This window comes from Chlorocebus sabaeus, chromosome 19 (genome assembly GCF_047675955.1).
Source record: "Chlorocebus sabaeus isolate Y175 chromosome 19, mChlSab1.0.hap1, whole genome shotgun sequence".
Taxonomy (NCBI): Eukaryota; Metazoa; Chordata; class Mammalia; order Primates; family Cercopithecidae; genus Chlorocebus; species Chlorocebus sabaeus.
Window position 1 is genome coordinate 21,093,055 of NC_132922.1, and position 22,928 is coordinate 21,115,982.

General features: G+C 50.6%; 2 protein-coding genes across 6 annotated transcripts in view; one reads left to right on the forward strand and one right to left on the reverse strand.

The window, feature by feature from the left end:
- Positions 1-1,927: 1,927 nt before the first annotated feature.
- Positions 1,928-4,997, reverse strand: UQCR10 (ubiquinol-cytochrome c reductase, complex III subunit X). Of its 2 annotated transcripts, none has more exons than XM_007975351.3 (2): positions 4,615-4,997; positions 1,928-2,194 (listed from the first exon to the last, which is right to left on the reverse strand). In XM_007975351.3, exons 1-2 carry the CDS (start codon positions 4,762-4,764, stop codon positions 2,153-2,155), a joined length of 192 nt encoding a protein of 63 aa, XP_007973542.1. In that variant the 5' UTR covers positions 4,765-4,997; the 3' UTR covers positions 1,928-2,152. The 2 variants fall into 2 exon arrangements, with proteins under 2 accessions (XP_007973542.1, XP_007973544.1); XM_007975353.3 differs by having other exon boundaries at positions 4,556-4,817.
- A 108-nt stretch (positions 4,998-5,105) lies between these two features.
- The window catches only part of ZMAT5 (zinc finger matrin-type 5), a 30,875-nt gene continuing 13,052 nt past the window's right edge, over positions 5,106-22,928 (forward strand). Inside the window, exons 1-3 of one of the 4 annotated variants that reach the window (XM_038007630.2) lie at positions 5,192-5,221; positions 17,824-17,968; positions 20,172-20,324. In XM_038007630.2, coding sequence (XP_037863558.1) covers positions 20,198-20,324 — 127 coding nt within the window. In that variant the 5' untranslated portion in view covers positions 5,192-5,221; positions 17,824-17,968; positions 20,172-20,197. The other 3 variants (XM_007975349.3, XM_073006828.1, XM_038007628.2) reach the window with 3 other exon arrangements.

Sequence of the window (22,928 nt, forward strand, 5' to 3'; positions counted from 1 at the left end):
GTCTTGAGTCTAGGGGTTCGAAACCAGCCTGGGCAACTATGGCAAAACCCTACCTCTACAAAAAATACAAAAAAACTAGTGGGGAGTGGTGGCGCACACCTGTAGTCCCAGCTACCTGGGGGGCTGAGGTGGGAGGATTGTTTGCACCCAGGTCAAGGCTGCAGTGAGCTGAGATCGCGCCATAGCATTCCATTCTGGGTGACAGAGCAAGACAGAATCTTGCTGTCTCCCAGGCTGGAGTGCAGTGGTGCGATCTCAGCTCACTGTAACCTCCACCTCCCGAGTTCAAGAAATTCTCCTGCCTCAGCCTCCCTAGTAGCTGGGATTACAAGCATATGCCACCACACATGGCTAATTTTTGTATTTTTAGTAGAAATGGGGTTTCACTATGTTGGCCAGGCTGGTCTCGAACTCCTGACCTCAAGCAATCCACCTGACTTGGCCTCCCAAAGTGCTGGGATTACGGGTATTAGACACCATGCCCGGCCAAAAATTTTTTTTTTAGAGACAGTGTCTCACTGTCCCCCAGGCAGGAGTGCAGTGGCACAATCGTAACTCACTGTAACCTTAACTTCTGAGCTCAAGTAATCCTGCCACCTCAGCCTCCCAAGTAGCTGGGATTATAGCCTTGTGCCACCATGCTCAGCTAATTTTAAATTTTTTTATAGAGGTGGGGTATCTCACTGTATTGCTTAGACTGGTCTCAAACTATTGGCCTCAAGCAGTCCTCCCACCTCGGCCTCCTAAAGTGCTGGGATTACAGGCACAACTCCTTTAATACGCCCCAAAATCCCATACAGTATGTTCTACTACCCCATTTTACAGATAAGGAAACCAAAGTTCAGCAAGTTCAAGTGCCTTGCCCTTGTGTATTAGTTCATTTTCACGCTGCTGGTAAAGACATAACCCAGACTGGGTAATTTATAAAGAAACAGAAGTTTAATGCCCTCACAGTTCCACGTGGCTGGGGAGGCCTCACACTCATGGTGGAAGGCGAAAGGCCCGTTGTACATGGCGGCAGGCAAGAAAGAATCAGAGCCAAGCAAAAGGGGAAACCCCTTATAAAATCATCAGATCTAGTGAGATTTATTTACTACCATGAGAACAGTGTGGGGGAACCACTCCCATGATTTAATTATCTCCCAGCGGGTCCCTCCCACAACAAATAGAAACTATGGGAGCTACAATTCAAAATGAGATTTGGGTGGGGACACAGCCAAACCATATCACCTTGGTTCCCATAGCTAGAGTCAGTGGAGTAAGGATTCAAACCCACCAACTAAGCACCTTTACGAACTGAACTCATCAGAGTGGAACAGTGGCAGGAGGCTGTGAGCCAGAGAGGTATGGCAGCTTACCAAAAGATACTCAGTAAGAGGCAGAATACACCAAGCTTGTCCAACCCGAGGCCCGCAGGCTGCATGCAGCCCAGGATGCCTCTGAATGAGGCCCAAACACAAATTCGTCAACTTTCTAAAAACATTATGAGATTTTTGCACAAACTGTTTTGTCTTTTGTTTTAGCTCATCAGCTATCATTAGTGTTATTTTATGTGTGGCCCAAGCCAATTCTTCCAACGTGGCCCAGGGAAGCCAAGACTGGATACCCCTGAACTAGACCCTAGGGTGGGGAGTGGCTAAGACCTCCAGGCCAGGGTCTTTCCCCCAGCTGAGGCCATAGTGCTTCCTCATGGCCAAGACAGTGAGTTATTTAAGAATGGAATTACTGGCTCAGAAGCCAGAGTTGACTGTAGTATCTCCAACTCTGGCTCCTGTTTTGAAAAGCAGAATTCTTTGGAAGTTAATGGAAAACTCAAAATAGCAGACTCTGCCCTTGGGGTGTTTGCAGAGGGCTTTGAAGTGGTCTCAAATTACTGACAAGTGAAGATCAGGTAGAGTTAACAAAGCAACCAATGCAGAAGCAGGTCTCAAGGGCAATTCAGATTTATTTCCTGAGCATGCTGACTAAACATACTTCAAACACAGCAGAAGGTAAAGAGTCTGTTTTGTAAGTAAAGCCGTTTCTTGCCAACAGCGAACGGTGGTCCATGAAGAGTAACTTGAGCATCATCTTCAAGCTCAGCCTCCAGCTCTGGGCAAACAGCTGCTGGGTGGACCTGGTCCTTCTGGCCTCTATGGGGGCCTCCAGGGAACTACTTGTTCTCATACTTGTGCTTGATGTGTTTCCACAGTTTCTGCATTTTAAAGACAAGAGCCACAAACTTTGACCTTTGCCTCTCACATTTTACAACTACTCCCACTGCCCTGGTCTCTAAAATGAGCTTGGGAGAAACACATGCCATGTCGTGATTAAAAAGATACACTTGGCCAGGCGCGGTAGCTCACGCCTGTAATCCCAGCACTTTGGGAGGCCGAGACGGGCGGATCACGAGGTCAGGAGATCGAGACCATCCTGGCTAACACGGTGAAACCCCGTCTCTACTAAAAAAATACAAAAATTAGCCGGCCGCGGTGGCGGGCGCCTGTAGTCCCAGCTATACTGGAGGCTGAAGCAGGAGAATGGCTTGAACCCGGGAGGCGGAGCTTGCAGTGAGTGGAGATCGCGCCACTGCACTCCAGCCTGGGCGACAGAGCGAGACTCCGTCTCAAAAAAATAAATAAATAAAAATAAAAAGATACACTTGTGGTGGGCAAACTCGAAGCAATCCTATGCTTGATGCACATTTTTTTTTTTGAGACTCCTCTGTCGCCCAGGATGGAGTGCAGTGGTGCAATCTCAGCTCACTGCAACCTCAGCCTCCTGGGTTCAAGCAATTGTCCTGCCTCAGTTTCACGAGCAGCTAGGAATACAGGTGTGCGCCACCCGGCTACTTTCTGTATTTTTAGTAGAGATGGGGTTTCGCTATGTTGGCTAAGCTGGTCTCAAACTCCTGACCTCAAGTGATCTGCCCACTTCAGCCTCCCAAAGCGCTGAGATGACAGGCGTGAGCCACCGTGCTGAGCCTTCATGCATAATTCTTGGCATTTATAAAATACTATGATGCTTTCAATCACCAGGTGAAGTAGAAAGGGGTGATTTTAATTTTATAGGAAATTCAGGTTGAGATCGAGGGAAGTGCCCCAAAACACACAATTATTAAGGAAAACAGCCTGGAAGATGTCTCAGTTCTTTAACTCCCGGGTATTACTGAAGAGGTTGTGTGTAGTCCCAAAATATTTCACCATGAGCCATTTAAAACATTTCCTGGGACCTAAATTGGCCAAAATTCTCATTCCCAAAAGCACAAGAGGTTGAGCACAGTGGCTCACATTTGTAATCCCAGCACTTTAGGAGGCTAACGCAGGAGGACAGACTGAGCTCAGGAATTCGAGACCAGCCTGGGCAACATGGTGAAACGCCATCTCTACAAAAAATACAAAAATTAGCTAGGCATGGTGGCACTTGCCTGTGGTCCCAGCTACTCAGGAGGCTGAGGTGGGAGGATCACTTGAACCCAGGAGGTCAAGGCTGCAGTGAGCTGTGATCATGCCACTGCACTCCAACCTGGGTGACAGAGTGAGACCCTGTCTCAAAAAGGAAAAAAAAAAAGCACAGGGAAAATGGGTGAGTTATAACAACATACTTGGATGTCTCTCCACAACAGTGGGAGTGGTCAACAGAACCAACTGCAAGAGAGGGTACAGTGGCAATGCTTTCATATGGGCAGGAAGTTGCACTGTTCACAGGCAGCATAGCACTAGTGGACAGTACCTTCCCAGGCTGCAGAGTCAAACAGTCTCAAAAACACAAGTGAGTGGTGGAACAGGGCTAGATGTATAAAGCCTACTCCAGTACAGTCATAATTTAGCGATATAAAGCATGCACTACACCTAGCACAGTGCGTGATACATAAAAGTCAAAAATGTGTTGCCATTCCTACCTCATGCTTCCACTTTCTCCTGAGGAATGTAAGCAATGATTATTTTTCAGTGGTGCCACCTACCAGGCATGTGGCACCCTGCTGCATCTCCTGTGATCCTCACAATAGTGCTCAGGTTACTACTATTAATATCTCCATCTCACAGTTAAAACGGAGTTCAGAGAAGAAACTTGCTCAACTTAATGCCACAGTTAAGTGACAAGGACCAGTGTTCCTATCCAAGGCTTTCTGATTTCATAGCTCCCACTCTCAACCACTAATAACAACTGCCTACGTGGGAAGCCTTGGGGACCGAAAGCGTCACCTGACACTTTAGCCACGGCGTCTAAGGTGTCTAATGTCCTTTTCACGACCGTCGCCTGCTCAAATCTGCCCTTGAAATCCTGAGAGACAGGGGTCCCGTTTCTGGCCCTGACTTGCCCCTGGCTTCCTGTGCACCTAGTAAGTCCTTTGCTCTCACTAGCCTTTAGTTTTTGCTTCCGATAATGGACAAGTGGGTACGTGGGGTGGCACACAGCGATACTTACAACCCCTGTAAAGTGAGATATATTAACCTCGCTTAACGTTTTATAATTCACATCAAGCCAAGGGGACAGACGGCGGACTCGAGACAGAAGACGCCGACGGTTTACCCCTTACCCCCTTCCTGGTAAAGGTTACTGAGTCCCGTCCCACCTCTACTCCACTGTCACCCCTCAGGCAGGTCCAAGGTCAAGGATGGCACAGGCCCTCACCCCCTCGTTGATGTGGTCGTAGATCGCGTCCGCGCCTTGATCGAAGGCGCGCTCGAAGAACAAGACGCCCACGACGATGGTGAGGGCGAAGGTGGAGGTCCTGCGGAACAGCAGGGAGTACAATTTCGAAGTAAACGCCACGGCCGCCATGTTTCTTTTTTCACGGTCCAACTCGCGCCACCGCGCCTGCGCTGGGGCCGACCTCGTTCTCCAAGGGCCCTAGACGTGCAACACTTTATGGGATTTGTAGTACCTCTGAATCTCGGCTTTGGGTGTTTTGAACCACAGAGGTACTGCTGTCCTGAGCATGAGAAAACAAAATCTCATAAGATCCATATCAGGACAACACAAATAATCTGATAAAATTTATTACCCAATTTTTCCTCTCCAGAATTCCTGGCTGTTTGAATATGTTAAACTACAACTCCCAGAAGCCCTCGCGCGCCATCACTTTCCCCTCGCCCTCCGCGCCGTCCTGGCTTGGATTCCTAAAGCTCTCTGGGAAGGGCGAGCTGATGGCCAAGGCGAGACTACGAATCCCAGCAAGCAGTGCGCGACGTGGGGACGCAGGAGGAGGAGCCCGGAGCTGCAGCCAGCGGGGAGCCAGGTACCTTCCGCCAGACGCCGAGGGGAGAGTCCTAGTATCTTTTGCCCGCATTGGAAGACTTTAGCGCTTCCCTCTTTGTCCATACTTCCTGCGGCGGGACGCGCCAATCCTTGGGATGGGGAGTGGATAGAGGGGTGAGGGGATCTGGGTTCCCGAAACCCTGGCTCATCTCTTCACCTTGTCTCCTCCATCAGCCCCAAGTCTAGGCCAGGAGCTGGAGCCTGTGGCAAAAGTCTTGTCCTGGAGGTTAAACCCTTCACGCTGGCTTAACTGCAGGGAGGGATCTGCCCTGCTTCCTGTTACTCTCACCCCTGGGCTTCGCACCCGGCAACCCTGGTCTAGAAGGCTGGAGACTTGGGACCTGCTTGGTATTGAAAAGAGCAAGGGTTTGGAGTACCTGGGACATTCAACAGATGTTTTCCCAGCGCCTGTTCTGGTCCTTGCTCTGGGGACCCAGCAGTGAACAAGTCCCTGCTCTCATAGAGCACTCAATCTACTGAGTGGGCAGGTCGGGGAGGTACAGTGCAACAAACACATAGTGCTTTGGTTGACTGGAGAGGCAGTGATGGTGACATTGCACCCTGGGTGGCTGCTCTGGGGGTGACACTTGATACCTGAATGAATAGTAGAGTTGAACAGGAAAACGTTGGTGCAAAGGCCTTGAGGCAGCTACAATCCTGGGATGTTTGAGGGAAAGAAGTAGAGTGGATTATGAAGAGGTGGACTCCGGTCAGCTGATATCTGGCCTTGGAACCCACGTTACAGAGTCTTGTTTTCTTTGGTTTTTGTTTTTGATAAGTTAGTCTCCAACTTCTGGGCTCAAGCGATCATCCTGCCTCGGCCCTGCAAGGTGCTGGAATTACAGGTGTGAGCCACCGCGTCTGGCCAGGGAGTCATGTTTTTTCCTAATTGCACTAGGAGGCCACTGAAGGGTTTTCAGCAGAAATACGACAAGATTTAATTTGCACTTTAATGTCATCATCCTGGCTGGTCTATGGAGAGTGGACTGTAAGGGGGAAGTTATTGTAGTAGATCAGTTGAGGGAAGTTGGGTGATTATTTATTTATTTATTTATTTATTTATTTGAGATGGAGTCTCGCTCTGTTGCCCAGGCTGGAGTGTAGTGGTGCTATCTCGGCTCACTGCAACCTCCGCCTCCCGGGTTCAAGTGATTCTCCTGCTTCAGCCTCCTGAGTGGCTGGGATTACAGGCGCCTGCCACCATGCCTAGTTAATTTTTTTTTAGTAAAGATGGGGTTTCACCATGTTGGCCAGGCTGGTCTCAAACTCCTGACCTCAGTTGATCCTCCCACCTTGGCCTCCCAGAGTGCTGGGATTACGGGCACAAGCCACTATGCTTGGCCTGATGGGTGGTAATTTAGGTTAGGGTGTGGAGCAGAGCAGTGATCAGATTTGGGATGTAATTTGGGAGGTAGGGCAGACAGAGCAAGCTAGCAGATGTGTGTAGGGTGCACAGGAAAGAGGAATCAAGGAGGATAATCTAAGTTTTTTTGTGTGTTTTGTTTGTTTGTTTGTTTTTTGAGACAGAGTCTCGCATTGTTGCCCAGGCTGGAGTGCAGTGGCCATCTCGGCTCACTGCAACCTCTGCCACCCAGGTTCAAGCAATTTTCATGCCTCAGCCTACTGAGTAGTTGGGATTACAAGCAGACGCCAACACACCCACCTCATTTTTGTGTTTTTAGTAGAGACAGGGTTTCACCATGTTGGCCAGGCTGGTCTTGAACTCCTGGTGTCAAGTGATCCACCTGCCGCGGTCTCCCAATGTGCCAGGATTACAGGTGTGAGCCACTGCGTCCAGCTGATATCTAAGTTTTGACCTCAACAATTTAAAATCAACAGGAATTATCTTAAATTCTGTTTTGTCCACGTCAGTTTGAGCTGGCCCACAGACATCAAGTGGAGGTGTCTAGAGGCAAATGAGGACACGGATCTGGAGTTTAGAGGAGAGGTATGAGCCTGAGAAGAGTCATCCGGATAGGGGTGGCATTCAAAACCAGGGACTGGGCTGGACATGGTGGCTCATACCTATAATCCCAGCGTTTTGGGAGACCAAGGCAGGAGGAACACTTGAGGCCAAGAGTTGAAGACCAGCCTGGGCCACACAGTGAGACCATCTCTACAAAAAACAAACTAGGGGCCGGGCGCGGTGGCTCACACCTGTAATCCTCGCACTTTGGGAGGCCAAGGTAGGTGGATCACTTGAGGTCAGGAGTTCAAGACCAGCCTGGCCAACATGGTGAAATCCTGTCTCTACTAAAAATACAAAAAAAATTAGCCGGGTGTGGTGGTACCTGCTTGTAATCCCAGCTACTTGGGAAGCTAAGGCAGGAGAATCACTTGAACTTGGGAGGTGGAGGCTGCCACGAGCCAAGATTGCGCCACTGCACTCCAGCCTGGGTGACAGAGCTCAAACGAAAACAAAACAAACAAAAACCAGGGATTGGATTGCAGGCCTGGCTCTGCCTCTGACTCTGTGACATTGATCAGGCTTTGACTCTCTGGGCCATCTTGTAATTCATCTGTAAATAGCAACAGTCATACCAGGTTAGGGGATCAGAAGGTAAAAAGTGAAATGCTTTACATCCATGAGTTATCCTTACTGTGGTTTTTTACTATTTGCAAAGCATCCTGGGAGCCCCTCAGAGCAGGAAGTTGTGAGACTCTGGGGAAGACTACTTAGGTCTTGCTGATCATTTCCAACCAATCTGGCTGATGGGAAGTTCAGAGGAGAGAGAATCATTTTAGGTGCAATAAGTAGGGAAGACCACAGGGAGTTAAAGGTGTGGCTTGTTTTATTTGGTTTTATTATGTTTTATTTTTGTAGAGACAGGGTCTCCCTCCATTTCCCAGGCTGGAGTACAGTGGCACGTAATTCCTGGTTGTAATAATCATAGTTCCTTGCAGCCTGGAACTCCTGGGCTCAAGCAATTCACCTGGTTCAACCTCCCAAACAGCTGGGATTACAGCTGTGCACCACCACGCTGCGTTATTATTATTATTATTATTTTGAGAAGGGTCTTACTCTGTTGCCCAGGCTGGAGTGTAATGGCATGATCATAGCTCACTGCAGCCTCCAACTCCTGGGCTCAAGTGATACTCCCACCTCAGCCTTCCAAGTAGCTGGGACTACAGGTGCATGCCACTATGCTTCACTCATTGGTTTTCTGGTTTTGTTATATATTTTTTGTAGAGAAAAAAAAATTTTAGGGGTGTCACCATGTTGGCCAGGCTGGTCTCAAATTACTGAGCTCAACTGATCCACCCACCTTGGCCTTCCAAAGTGCTGGGATTACAGACATGAGCCATCTCCCCAGCCTACTTTTTATTTATTTATTTATTTATTTATTTACCTTTTTTTCTTTTTTTTTTTTTTTGAGGCAGAGTCTCGCTATGTTGCCCAGGCAGGAGTGCAGTGGTGCGATCTCAGCTCACTGCAATCTCCGCCTCCTGGGTTCAAGCGATTCTGTTCTCTCAGCCTCCCAAAGTGCTGGGATTACAGGCGTAAGCCACCATGCCTGGCCTACAGCTACTTTTTAATTCCAAAAATATACTGATTATTACTCAGTTTAGGATAAGAACATTAATACAGTGAATTTGATTTGCCCTTATGCTTCTATTTTTTAATTCTAAACTTTCCAGGAGTGTGACAAGACGCTTATCTAGTAAGAAAACAGCTTTATCCACTTTAACTAATTGTGCTTAGCATGCAGTTGGATTACCACTTCAGTGACCTGAGGTTATTCATCATTGAACTGATTTCTAGCTGGGACATGAGTCCAGGGGGCTGTGTCTACCCAGAGTAACTGTCCCCAGCAGCGACTGCATTTGGAACTTGAGGGAAAGCTCATTCCTCCAGGCTTTTGCTTCTTAAGGGGTATTTGACTTGCTAGTTAAAATGCAGGTTTCTAGGTTCCCCTCCAGATCTGCTAAATCAGGATTTCTGGGGACCTGACCCAGGAGACTTTTTTTTTTGTTTTTGACATGGAGTCTTGCTCTGTCACCCAGGTTGGAATACAGTGGCATGATCTGGGCTCACTGCAACCTTCACCTCCTGGGTTCAGTCTCGTGCCTCAGTCTCCCAAGTAACTGGGATTACAGGTGTGCACCATCACGCTAAACTAATTTTTTTTTTTTTTTTTTTTTTTTTTTTGAGACAGAGGAGTCTGTCTCTGTCACTCAGGCTGGAGTGCAGTGGTACAATCTTGGCTCACTGCAACTTCCGCCTCTCAAGTTCAAGTGATTCTCCTGCCTCAGCCTCCTGAGTAGCTGGGATTACAGGCGCCTGCAACCATGCCCAGCTAATTTTTTTTTTTTGAGACAGACTCTCACTCTGTTGCTCAGGCTGGTGTGCAGTGATGCGATCTCAGCTCACTGCAACCTCCACCTCCCGGGTTCAAGAAATTCTCCTGCCTCAGTCTCTCGAGTAGCAGGGACTACAGGTACATGCCGTCATGCCCGGCTAATTTTTTGTATTTTAGTAGAGTTGGGGTTTCACCATGTTGCCCAGCCTGGTCTCGAACTCCTGAGCTCAGGCAATCCACCCGCCTCGGCCTCCCAAAGTGCTGGGATTACAGGCATGAGCCACCATGCACGGCCTAATTTTGTATTTTTAGTGGAGACAGGGTTTCACCATGTTGGTTAGGCTGGTCTTCAACTCCTGACCTAGGTAATCTGCCCGCCTTAGCCTCCCAAAGTGCTAGGATTACAGACATGAGCCACCGTGCCCGGCCCCCTTTTATTTTTTATTTTTTCGAGACAGGGTCTCAGTCTGCCACCCAAGCTGGAGTATAGTGGCATGATCAGAGCTCACTATAACTTCAAACTCCTGGGCTCCAGTGATCCTCCCATCTTAGCATCTCGAGTAGCAAGGACTACAGGCACATGACACCCCAACTGGCTAATAAAAAAAAAAAAAAAAAAATTTAGAGACGGGGTCTCACTATGTTGCCCAGGATGGTCTTGAACTCCTGACCTCAACTGATCAGGAGTTGGGAGGCCTTGGCCTCACTGCATTTAGCTGAGATTCATTTTTAATAAGGTTCTCACTTGGAAGCCATGGAAAATTTTGAGCAGGGATGATTTAAGGAGAGTTGATCTGATGGTGCTTATGATACAGTGAACGGAAGGGGCTGTCCAGATGTGAGGAGTCCAGAGGTGAGGAGCTGAGTTCTGTCTTGGGCAGTAGTGACAGTGAAGATAGAGGATCAGATGATATTTGGCGCCCAGACTGGGGAGAGAAGAAGCGGGAGGCAGAGACAGTTTTGAGTCCAAGTATCTGGTTCAGGAGCCTCATTCAGACTATTTTTACCTTTCCTATTTGGAAACTCTGGCCTCCTGGGACCTGTAACTAGCTATGGAGAAACTGTGTCTCCAGCCCGCAGTCCCTGGAGCCCAGATTCAGGCTCAACCGACCTTCACCAGGCCTTGGGGTATGCTAGGCCAAGTCTGGTTGGAATCAGGGTTTGCCTTGTCAGTTTTCATCCAGGGGCTGCGGGGAATGTCTGCTCTATTTCTTTCACTCACCACCCCTGGCTGGTTCATCCGAGTGAACCAGGTCTCTGGAACCCTCCATGGCAGCCTCCAGAGGGAGAAGGAATAGGATTTATCCCTGCCTTACAAATTTCCCACTTGTTCTTTTTCTGTTTTTTTAGAGGCTAGTCAAGCGAAGCAGTGGGAGTGGAGAAGGAACAAAGAAATCTGTATCTGGTTGTGATCAGTTAGTCACCAACACCGCTGCATTCGGACTAGCCCCCACTTTTTTTGAAGATAATTTATTTTTTGTGTGTGTGCAAATTTTAAAACAGTACATGCCAAATATAGAAACTTTAAAAAATAGACAGCTATCAAATGAAAAAAAATCTGCACGTAATCCTATTAAGTTTTCTTTTTTTTTTTGAGACGAGTTCTTGCTCTGCCACCCAGGCTGGAGTGCAGTGGCATGATCTCGGCTCACTGCAACCTTCATCTCCTGGGCTCAAGCAATCCTCCCACCTCATCCACCCAAGTAGCTGAAACTATAGGCATGCATCACCACACCCACCTAATTTTAAAAAAAAAAAACTTTTTGTAGAGATAGGGTCTTACGATGTTGCTCAGGCTGGTCTTGAACTCCTGGACTTAGGCGATCCTCCTGTCTTGCCCTCCCAAAGCGCTGGGATTACAGGAATGAACCACTGTGTCCAACCTAAAGCAACAAACTTTTATTCTCTCATACTGTTTCTGAGGGTCAGGAATTTGGGCACTGCTTAGGTGAGTGGTTCTGGCTGAGTCTCTAAGGAGGTGGCACTCAAGATACCAGCCAGAGTACAGTCATCTGAAAGCTTAACTGGGGACAGAGGGTTTGCTTCCAAATTGATTCACATGGCTGTTAGCAGAGGGTCTCAGTGCCTCGTCACGTGGGCCACCCTGCAGGGCTGCTCACAGTGTGGCAGCTGGCTACCGCTAGACCAAGTGATCAGAGAAAGAAGACACTGAGATGGAAGTGGCAGTGTCTTTTTTTGTGTGTGTGTCCCTGGCTGGAGTGCGGTGGTGATCTCAGCTCACTGCAACCTCCGTCTCCCGGGTTCAAGTGATTCTCCTACCTCAGCCTCTGGACTAGCTGGGATTACAGGCATGCACCATCCTGCCCAGCTAATTTTTGTATTTTTAGTAGAGGTGGGGTTTCACCATGTTAGCCTTGAACTCTTGACCTCAGGTGATCCACCTGCATTGGCCTCCCAAAGTGTTGGGATTAAAGGTATGAGCCACCGTGCCTGGTCAAATTAAAAAAATTTTTTTTTTGTAGAGATGGGGTCTCATTATGTTGCCCAGGCTGGTCTCAAACTCCTGGGCTCAAGTGATCCTCCCATCTTGGCCTCCCAAAGTGCTGGGATTGCAAGTGCGAGCCTCCGTGCCTGGCCTGGACTCGCATTTCTCTGTGGAGTCTGAATCAGGACTTTCTTAGATCCTGGCCCTGTCCTAGACCTGCCGAGTTAGAAATTGCAGTGGGTGGGCCCCTCGCTGCCTTAGACCTGTGGGAATAAGATGATGTGTCTTACCCCAGGGAAGGGCAGGAGGCAAACGCAGGGATGAGGTCAGGATGAAAAAGGTATGCAGCTGCCACCCAAGGATCTCAGGGATGCCTCTAGCATACGGGGATCCGGTCAGGAAAGACCTCTGGATTTCCTTGGCACTTCCTTCGGAGCAGGGTCCTGCACCAGCAGTCTGCAGGCCACCCCCACAGGGTGGTTCTGATGCCATCAACTCCAGATGGCAGGCATATGTGACACTGGGACATTACTGAGCTCCTAGTGGGCGTGCAATAAAACTGTCCTCTGGCTGTGGTTTACTGTTTACCTGGGGTCTGGAGGTGCCATAATTAGAAAAAATAACAGGTGAGCTTCAGGGTCGCCCGTGGTGAGCACCAGTCCAGGATAATTACAGTGCGCATCCCAGCCCCTGGCCAAAGGCCGAGCTGTTGGCTTATTTTTGCCTTGTGCCAAAGCCAGCTCTGTCTGTACCTGAGACACACACAATGAAAGGAATGGAGAATATTGATGAAGCACAAATGTTTGCCTTGTAACAGCCTCGTGGCAGGACAGTGGGATGGGGAGAGAGTGGGCTCTGGGGTCAGCCAGACCCAAGTGTGCGTGCCAGCGCTGGTGTGCCTTGACTGTGAGGCCTTGGGGACGTGGCTTCACAGTGTCATGGTGAAGGCTTCACAGGAGGGGATGTGGGGGTCCCTGGCACCCTGGCCCACTGGCAGCTCAGGATGATGAGACGTAATTGTTATTGGTTACTAATGTGAGTGTCATTACTGTTGCCGACACTAACAGTCATTGTTATGATTATTGTTAGAGTCCTTCTGGATGTGGCTGTGAACAAATTAGGACTGAGGATTCCCAAACCTGTTTTCTGGTCTGCAAAATGGACACTTGATGTTGATATCTATTCAGAGCGTCTCTAGGAGGATTAAATAAGGGAATGAAAGTGAAGTGCCAAGCAAGCGGGAATCAAATCTGAAGCTGTCACCCCTCACCCACCATCCCCAGCCTCTTTTCTCACCTTTGCCACCCCACAGTGCCTTGACTAGTTTTTGCCTTCCTTCCTTCCCTGCTTCCTTCCTTCCTTCCTTCCTTCCTTCCTTCCTTCCTTCCTTCCTTCCTTCCTTCCTTCCTTCCTTTCTTCTTTTCTTTCTTTCTTCTGTCTGTCTTTTTTGACAAGGTCTCGCTTTGTCACTCAGGCTGGAGCGCAGTGGCACAATCTCGGCTCACTGCAACCTCTGCTTCCTGGGTTCAAGCAATTCTCCTGCCTCAACCTCCCGAGTAACTAGGATTATAGGCGTGTGCCACCATGCCCAGCTAATTTTGTATTTTTAGTAGAAATGGGGTTTCACCATGTTGGTCAGGCTGGTCTCAAACTCCTGACCTCAGATGATCCACCCACCTCCCAAAGTGCTGGGATTACAGACATGAGCCATCGTGCCCGGCCTTGACTGCGGTTTTAAAGCAGTATTCAGAGTGTGTTCACTTAGAGGGCCAGGGGATGGGCAACCTGAATGATAATAGTAACAACAGTAACAGCCTCCGTTATTGAGTGGGAACTGTATGCTAGGCACCTTTTTTTCTTTGTTTGAGACAGGGTCTCTGTCACCTAGGCTGGAGTGTAGTGGTGTAATCTCAGCTCACTGGAGCCTTGACCTCCTTGGGCTCAAGCTATCCTCCCACCTCAGCCTCTCAAATAGCTGGGACTACAGGTGTGCACCACCATGCCTGCCTAATTTTTTTTTTCTTTCTGTAGAAATGGGGTCTGCCCATGTTGTTCAGGCTGGTCTCGAGCTCCTGGGCTCCAGTGATCCTCCCACCTCGGCCTCCCAACATGTTGGGATTACAGGCCTGAGCCATTGCAGCTGGCTACTAGGCATCTTAATGTACTACTGCCTCGGGAAATCTCAGCAGCTGTGGGATCCATATTTTATAGCTAAGGATAGATCCACAGAGATGAAATGACTTCCCAGGGGTCACCCAGCTTATAAGCGGCAGAGCTGGAATTCAGATGTGACCCATGTGACCCAGAGGTTGTCCCACTAGCCTTGCCCACTGCCCCTTGGCCACGAGGAGCCAGCACTGTCACCCCGGAGCCAATGTTCCCGGGATCCAGCAGATGCCTTTGCAGCCATGCATCTGGTCCCTGGGAGTGGGTGGATGGCACCACCTGTGTTTCTGGCAGGGAGTGAGGCCGGATGGTTCTGTGTTCCGGACGGGACCTCGCTCACACTCTGCTGTGCGTGCCACCCTCAGAGGATGGGGATGAATCACAGCAGAGGGGGCCAGCTTAGTCAGCACCCCATGCTGGTGTCTGGGCGCTGTTTAGAGACACTCCAGCTGTCCCCTCCCTTCCCCATCCCTGACCCCCGCCTTGGCTGCCAAGTACAGTGGTGCAGGTTGCACCTTGTGCAAGGGCACCTGGCTGAGGGGTGAGCTGGAGCTGAACTCCAGGCAGCATTCTGCTTGCCAAGTTGTGTGTCTGGCAGGTCCCTGCATGTGTCCAGAGGATTCTGCAAGTTGAACCCTATCCTAACATGGGCAAAGGCATCAGAACGGGAGGCATTTGGTTCAGGAGCTCTAGAATTTTACACCTGAGCGAGGTCATCTTGTTGAAGGCCAGCCTCTGTCTAGGAACGTGGCCTCAGTCACATGCCTGTGGGGACAGACCTGTGAAGTAGGTGGAATATGTGCCCCCTTATGCCAGTGCCATTCCTGGGCAGTGGGGGATCTGCACAGCTGGTTCTTTTTTGTTTTGTTGGGTTTTTTTTAAATTTTTTTTTTGCTTTTCTTGAGAGGGAGTCTCGCTCTGTCACCCACGCTGGAGTGCAGTGGTGCGATCTCGGCTCACTGCAACCTCTGTTTGCCTCCTGGATTCAAGTGATTCTCCTGCCTCAGCCTCCCGAGTAGCTGGGATTATAGGTACGTGCCACCACACCCAGCTAATTTTTTTTTTTTTTTGAGATGAAGTCTCGCTCTGTCACCCAGGCTTGGGCAGTGGTGTGATCTCTGCTCACTGCAACCCCCGCCTCCCGGGTTCAAGCAATTCTCCTGCCTCAGCCTCCTGAGTAGCTGGGACTACAGGCACATACACCGTGCCCAGCTAATTTTTGTATTTTTAGTAGAGACAGGGTTTCACTATGTTGGCCAAGCTGGTCTCTAACTCCTGACCTCACGATCCACCCTTCTCAGCCCCCAAAGTGCTGAGATTACAGGTGTGAGCCACTGCACCTGGCCTGAACACTGTTGTTATCCCAGTTTTCATAGCAGGAAAACAAGGCCAGAAATGCCAGGATCACCGAGTGAGAAAATTAGGAAGCAGTGGTGACTGGATGTTAGCCCTGACATCTGACTCCAGAGACAGCTCTTAACCCTGTCCCCGGACAGCCTCCCCAGGCACGGAAGTGCAGAGATAGCCGGTCCTGGTGTTCAGTGCTGTCCCCAGGCTGGGTATCCCGCTCTCAGAGGTGAGATGGGGGTGCTGTGACCTGCTTCTCAGGCGAGAGGGTCAGGGAGGGGCCCGCCCAGGTGGTGCTCAGTGACCATGCTTTCCCGTCTCAGAGGGACTGTGCTGCCCGCTGGTCTCCCTGGCCTGACACTGCACACGTGTCTGTGACAGGTAAATAGAAAGCATTGCTGGCCGGGCGCGGTGGCTCGCGACTGTAATCCCAGCACTACGGGAGGCAGAGATGGGAGGATCACTTGAGCTCAGGAGTTTGAGACCAACCTGGGCGACATGGCGAGACCATTATTTAAATTTTTTAAAAAAGCATTGTTGTGGGCAGCTTCCCATCTGATCACTGGATATTAGAACCAGAGAGGCCTTTAGAGATCACCCGGTCCTGCCGCTTCCCACATGGGGAAACTGAGGCTCAGAGACAACAGGTGGCTGAGTCACAGACTGAGCCACGTGGCAGAGCTGGGACTAGAATGTGGGGTCCTGTTGACCCGTTCAGGATGGCCAAGCACTTCCCATGTGCTAGATGATGGATGGGCAGAGGAGGGCATGGGTGGGCAGCCATGGCCCTGAACTGAGGCTGACCAGGTGATGAAGTGAGTGGAACCATTAGCTGGTTTGCCCCCTGTGGAGTGGAGGGGGTGGGGGGGGGAACGCAAACACCCACACATATACACACACATACAGCCCACCGAAGGGGCTTACCATTTGGGTCTCCTGGCTGGGGAGGCAGGCCGAGGAGCCTGTGGTGCAGTTTCCTGGTGGGCTGGTGTTTGGGACAGCTAGCACTGCAGCATGAACACAGGCTTTCCTGGCAGACCTGAGCACAGGAACCCTGAGGCCTGCTCTGCCCTTCCTACGTGTGTGAGTTGGGGTCCCTCATGGCACCTGTCTGAGCCTCAGTTCCCTCATTCATGAGTGAGATTATAATCCACAACTCTTGGGGTTTGAAGGGGCTAGCATGGTCCTAGGGTGTAGTTAGTGGTTCATAAAGGAAAATTGGAAAATTGTTATTAGTATGATTTGTTGGGAGGAGCCTTTTTTTTTTTTTTTTTGGATGGGGGTCTTCTTCTGTTGTCCAGGTCAGAGGACAATGGCTTAATCTCAGCTCTCTGCAGCCTCTGCCTCCTGGGCTCAAGCCATCCTCCCACTTCACTTCCTGAGTAGCTGGGACTACAGGCATGCTCCACCATGCTCAGCTAATTTTTGCATTTTTTGTGCAGATGCGGTTTCCCTCGGGCTAGTCTCGAACTCCTGGGCTCAAGCAATTCACCCGTCTTGGCCTCCCAAAGTGCTGGGATTAAGGAGGAGACATTCATTATGTGATTAGGAGTGGGGACCCTAGAGGCCTGAGACCTGGATTCCAAGCCCAGCTGGGCTCCTTCCTAGCAGTGTGACCTTGGCTCAGTCACTTCATTTCTGGAACCTCAGTGCCCCCATCTAAAAACGCATAACAGGCCTTACCTGACAGGTTGTCCTGGGGATTAAATGAGATGATGCATATAGAGCTTTCAGCTTAGTGCCAGCACATAGTAGGTATTCAATAAACCACTAGCCCTAATAATAGGTAACATTTATTGAGCACTTGCTTAATGCCAGACATTATCAGTGTCTTTTTCACCATTTGCATTAGCAAACTTCTCTGTACCACTTCCTGAGCAAGCAGCCATTGCCTCATATTCCCACAGTGGAAGTAGAGGCCTAGAGACGGGAAGTGACTTGCCCAAGGTCACACAGGCAGCTTCTCAATGCCTGTGTGGTTTTGTCCAGCTAAGTAGGCTGCAGAGCCACCGTTCTGTTCCAGTCTGTCAGAGAACCACCCTCCCCGTCCCCTCCCTTCCCCATTACTCTCCGGCGCCAGCAGCTTCTTGGAGCTTCATGCTTTCTGAATGGCTTGGTTTAGCACTCGGCCGTTAAACGTTCATCTCTTACAATTTCAATCCAATTCCTATAAGTTTATTGGCAAGACGAGGTGTATTAGAGCTGCCAAATTTAATATATCAAGTTTGCGTGTCTGGGACACGGTCTCTCTGCAGTAATGGGAGAAGAGAGGTTTTATATGTTTTCATTTTGAATGACTGGCTATTCCTGATCCCATTACAGCCCCTGACTTAATGGTTGCTGTCCCTGTCTTCTGCAAGAGTGGCTTTCTCCATCAACCTGCTTGGCTGCTGGGACTGTCTCTGCGTCTCTCCACAGTCTCCTCCTCCTGAGCTGTGTTCCCCCATCAGTCCACTGTGGTGATCAGGTCCTGGGAGTCTGGGGCTTTGGCTGCTAGCCCCGATAGCTACATTGTGACCTGGGGGAGATCATTGCTCTTCCTCACCTGGGCCTCAGGAACCTGTTCTGTGAAGTGAGGGGTCTGACCACTGGGTGAGCAGTTGGTCTGGGCTCAGCCTTGGCAGATCCCCCTTGAGGCCCCAAGTGGACCCATCTGTCCTCCTGTCTTGCGGCACCAAACTCGCGGACCCAAGGGCTGGCCGCGAGAGTCATTGAATTGACAACCACCTTGGGCTGCAGGTCTCCTGGGTCAGGAGTGGTGGCTGTGATCACCATGGCTGAGGGGTCTTAAGACCCCAAAATGTTTTCATTTCCCTCTGTGACTGGATTCGGATCTGCCACCTGATAATTTAGTGATCTCCTTGGGAAGCTGTCCGCATTCACTGCCTGAGCCCTCTGGCTTCTCTAAGCCTTGAACTGGCTGTGGAAGAAAGGACACCCGGCAGTGTGACGTTGGGAGACTTGGTTTGCCTTCTGCTTATCAGGAGGAATCACACCCCCTCCCTGAACCTCAGTTTTCCCAAAGGGAAAATTGGAATTGATTCATGTAACAAGTACTTCAATGCCTACTCTGTACAGTGTGTGCTATTTTAGGTTCTGGGGCTCCAGCAGTAAACAAAACACAAACCTCCCCTCATGGGTTTATATTCTTACTGGGGGAGAAAGACAATAAACATAAACAAGTAACTTATTGCATGAAGGGTATATTAGTCCCTTCCCACATTGCTATCAGGAAATACCCTAGACTGGGTAATTTACAAAGGAAAGAGGTTTAAGTGACTCACAGTTCCGCATGGCTGGGAAGGCCTCAGGAAACTTACAATCATGGCAGGAGGGAAAGGGGAGGCAGGCACCTTCTTCACAAGGCAGCAGGAGAGAGAAGTGCTGAGCAAAGCGGGAAGAGCCCCTTATAAAAGCAGCAGATCCTGTGAGAACTCTTCACTGTCATGAGAACAGCATGGGGGAAACCACCCCCATGTCAGTTACCTCTACCTGGTCTCTCCCTTGACACGTGGAGATTATTGGGATTACAATTCAAGATGAGATTTGGGTGGGGATACAAAGCCTAATGGTATCAAAGGGTGATACATGCTATGAGGGAAAATAAAGCAGGGAGTGGAGGAAGTTAAGTGGAAGATACTGCCATCTTGAATAAAGTAGCATTGGAGCAAAGATGGAAGGAGTAAAGAGGGGAAGTGAGGCGGGTGTTTGCAGGAGGGCACACCCCTCCTTGGGGAGCCTCGGGTACAAAGGCCAGGAGGTGGCCATGTGCCTGGCATGTGTGAGGAGCAAAGGGGAGGCTGATGTGGTCTATATGTTGCAAATGTGGAGGTCAGAGGTACGGTAGGGGGTGGGGTGGTGGCCCACACCTGTAATCCCAGCACTTTGGGAGGCCAAGGCGAGAGGACACTTGAGCCCAGGAGACCAGCCTCTGCAACATACCAGGACCCCATCTCTACAAAAAAATTGATTTTTTAAGTTAGGCATGATGACACACACCTGTAGTCCCAGCTACGCGGGAGGCTGAGGCGGGAGGATCACTTGCGCCCAGAAGGTTAAAGCTACAGTAAGCTGTGGTCGCACCACTGCACTCCACCCTGGGTGACAGAGCGAGACTCTGTCTCAAACATAGAAAACCCTATGTGGTAGGAGACACGGGAGGCCAGCCACAGGGTGTAAGGTGGCAGTCCTTCAGCTTACTTACATGTTAGAATTACGTGATAGACTTTAAACAATACCAAATAGCAGCCAGGCACAGTGGCTTACACCTGTAATCCCAGCAGTTTGAGAGGCTGAGACAGGAAGATTGCTTGAACCCAGGAGATCGGGGCTGCAGTGAGCTGTGTTTGCACCACTGCACTCTAGCCTGGGTGACAGAGCAAGACCCTCTCAAAAAACAAAAACAAAAACAAACCAAAACAGTGCCCAGGTCTCACCCACTGAGGTTCTGCTTTAACTGGTCTGAGTTGCAGGCTGGGCATCAGAATGGTTAACAGATCCCTCTGGCATGAGGCCTCTTAGGCCATACTCATCAGCTTGACACTCCTAATGGGGCGGGGTGCATGTGAGTAAAGCCTGGGCTCAGGCCTGGTCCTCAGGAAGGATTCGGGGGGCTGGTGAGGGGTGTGTTTTCTCCAATGGTCTGATCTGAGCTCTTTGTGGCTTCCCAGGCAGCAAACACGTGCTCTGAGTGGCCATGGGGAAGCGATACTTCTGTGACTACTGCGACCGCTCCTTCCAGGACAACCTCCACAACCGCAAGAAGCACCTGAACGGGCTGCAGCACCTCAAGGCCAAGAAGGTCTGGTACGACATGTTCCGAGGTGGGTGCCGCTGGCTGGGGGCCGGGCTCCTGGAGCCCTGCTCTCTGATCTTTCTTATCTTCAAAGACCCTCGTGGGTCAGTGACCGTCTGGGTCTGGGCTCTTTGAGGATCAAAAGAGAGGGAGGCCTGGGCCACTGGACCCTCAAAGGAGCAGGCTGGTAGATGAGCTCTTTCCCCAGCAACCCTGACTGAAGGCTCTGTGCTCCAGGCACCTGCCAGGCTCTGTGGACGGGAAGAAGGCCCTAGAAGGAGGTGATGTTTGAGCCAACAGCTGAAATAGGGGAAAGCCAGCCACGTGGCTCTGGGTGGAGGGTGTGCAGAGAAGCAGGCAGCCCTGAGTCCAGCACCAGGGCTCTCGGAGCAGGAGGGAGAGGGTGTGGCTGGGCAGAGCAGGCCAGGGGAGAATGGTAGGGCTCAAGCTGGCTCTGGGACAGGGATCTTCCAAGCCTGTGGAGGACGTCGTAAGCAGGGGGTGGAGGGGGGGTCCCTGTTCCAAGGGCAGAGAGCAGCCTTTGAAGGGCTTTAGCTGCCGTGCCCAGACCTACCTTGACAGCGCAGACTGCTTCGTGGGGAGCAGTTGGGTGCGGTCAGTGGCATTTGAATGACTGGCTGCAGGCACGGGTGAATAACCCAGTTGCAGAAGGGGGCAGGCTCTTCTGAGAAAGGCCTCTCAGAGCAGGAACAATTGGGGTGAATGAGCTAAGGTCAGCAGTGCCTAGCACAGGACCTGTTTCCCGGGAGGTGCCCAGAGCGGGGAGTTGTGCTATTGCGTGGCTGTCATTGGACGTTCACCCTGAGGAACAGCCAGGGAGGTTCCAGAGCATGACTGGCAGGAGCCAGGTTGAGAGGTGTGGGCACTTAGTGGTGGGGCGAGGGTGGGCCAAGAGCTCCTGGAATGAGCCAGAGTGGGGCCAATGCCCTGTAGGTTGGTGAGCAGGATTCTGGGATAGGGCCTCTGAAGAAGAAACCAAATCCAGCAGCCAAGAAGGGAGGAGAAGTGGAGAGAGAGTTCTCTGGTTGGGGCTGGGTGTGGTGGCTTTCACCTGTAATCCTAGCACTTTGGGACACTGAGGTGGGAGGATTGTGTGAGCCCAGGAGTTGAAGAGCAGCCTGGGCAACACTGTGAGACCCTGTCTCAAAAAAAAAGAGGCCTGAAACTGAGAGTTCACGAACAGGGAATGAGCATGGATCGAGTGCCTGCTACATGCCGGGTGCTTTTCATAGTTCATTTGCTTTTCTGGGTAACTCTCTAGGGCAGCGATTCTTAACTCTGGCTGCAGGTTAGGATCATCTGCAGACCTTTAGGTTAAAACCACTGATTCCCCGACCCCATCCCCTCCCCAGAGGCAGGTCTGGGGACTAGGCATGGTGTTTCTAAAGGCTTCCCAGACTCCCCGCATTTCACATGAGGGAGCTGAGGCTCAGAGGTTCAAGTGAGGGGGTGGCCAGGCCGCTCAGCAGGCCAGGCATGGCTGTGGTTGGAAGGCCATAGGAAAATTCATGGGCAGTGGGGTCTCCTAGGTCCCTAGGAGGCCTCTAACCCTGGTGTTACACTAAGGCTCTCTCTGTTGTGCAGATCCATTGTGGGCTGTGATCTGGAGGGAGCTGGGCCAAGATCACCTAGTCCCAGATTCTCAGCTGTGAACAGCTGGATCCTGGGATCCAGGGCTGATTGGCAGAGGTCCCTGTGTCACTTATAGAAAAGATGAAGCAGCAGGCAACAGGAGTTCCCCAGGGCTCCTGCGTTCTCAGCGTCCTCACATCCCCAACACATTCAGTCTTTAGAACAGCTCTGTAAGAGGCTGGGCAGGCCAGGCCAGGCATCCCCAGTTACAGGTGATGACTTCAAAATCCAGAGCAGGCCAGGCGCAGTGGCTCACACCTGTAATCCCAGCCCTTTGGGAGGCTGAGATGGGAGGATCGCTTGAGTCCAGAAGTTCAAGACCAGCCTGGGCAACATGGTGAAACCCCATCTCTACTAAAGATAAAAAAATTTGGCCAGACTCCATGGCTCACACCTGTAATCCCAGCACTTTGGGAGGCTGAAGTGGGTGGATCACCTGAGGTCAGGTTGGCCTGGCCAACCTGGCGAAACCCTGTCTCTACTAAAAATATAAACATTAGCCGGGTGTGGTGGTAGGTTCCTGTAATCCCAGCTACTTGGGAGGCTAAGGCAGGAGAATTGCTTGAACCTGGGAGGTGGAGCTTGCAGTGAACTGAGATCACATCACTCTACTCCAGCCTGGGCAAGAGAGCAAGACTCCATCTCTAAATAATAAAAAATAAAAACAAAAATAAAAAAATTAGCCAGGCGTGGTGGCCTATTCCTGTGGTCCCAGTTGCTCAGGAGGCTGAGGTAGGAGGATCACTTGACCCCAAGAGGTAGAGGCTGCAGTGAGCCGAGATCGTACCACTGCACTCCAGCCTCGGCAACAGAGTGGGACCCGGTCTCAAAAAAATTAGTAATAAATGAAATAAAATCCAGAGCAGTGGGTTGCCTCGCCTTGGGTCCGCAGCTACTAGGGGCCGAGCTGGCACATGACGTCTTTCCACTTCCTCAGGAGGCTGCCCCAGGGCTTCTGCTCATCCTGAGCAACTGCAGG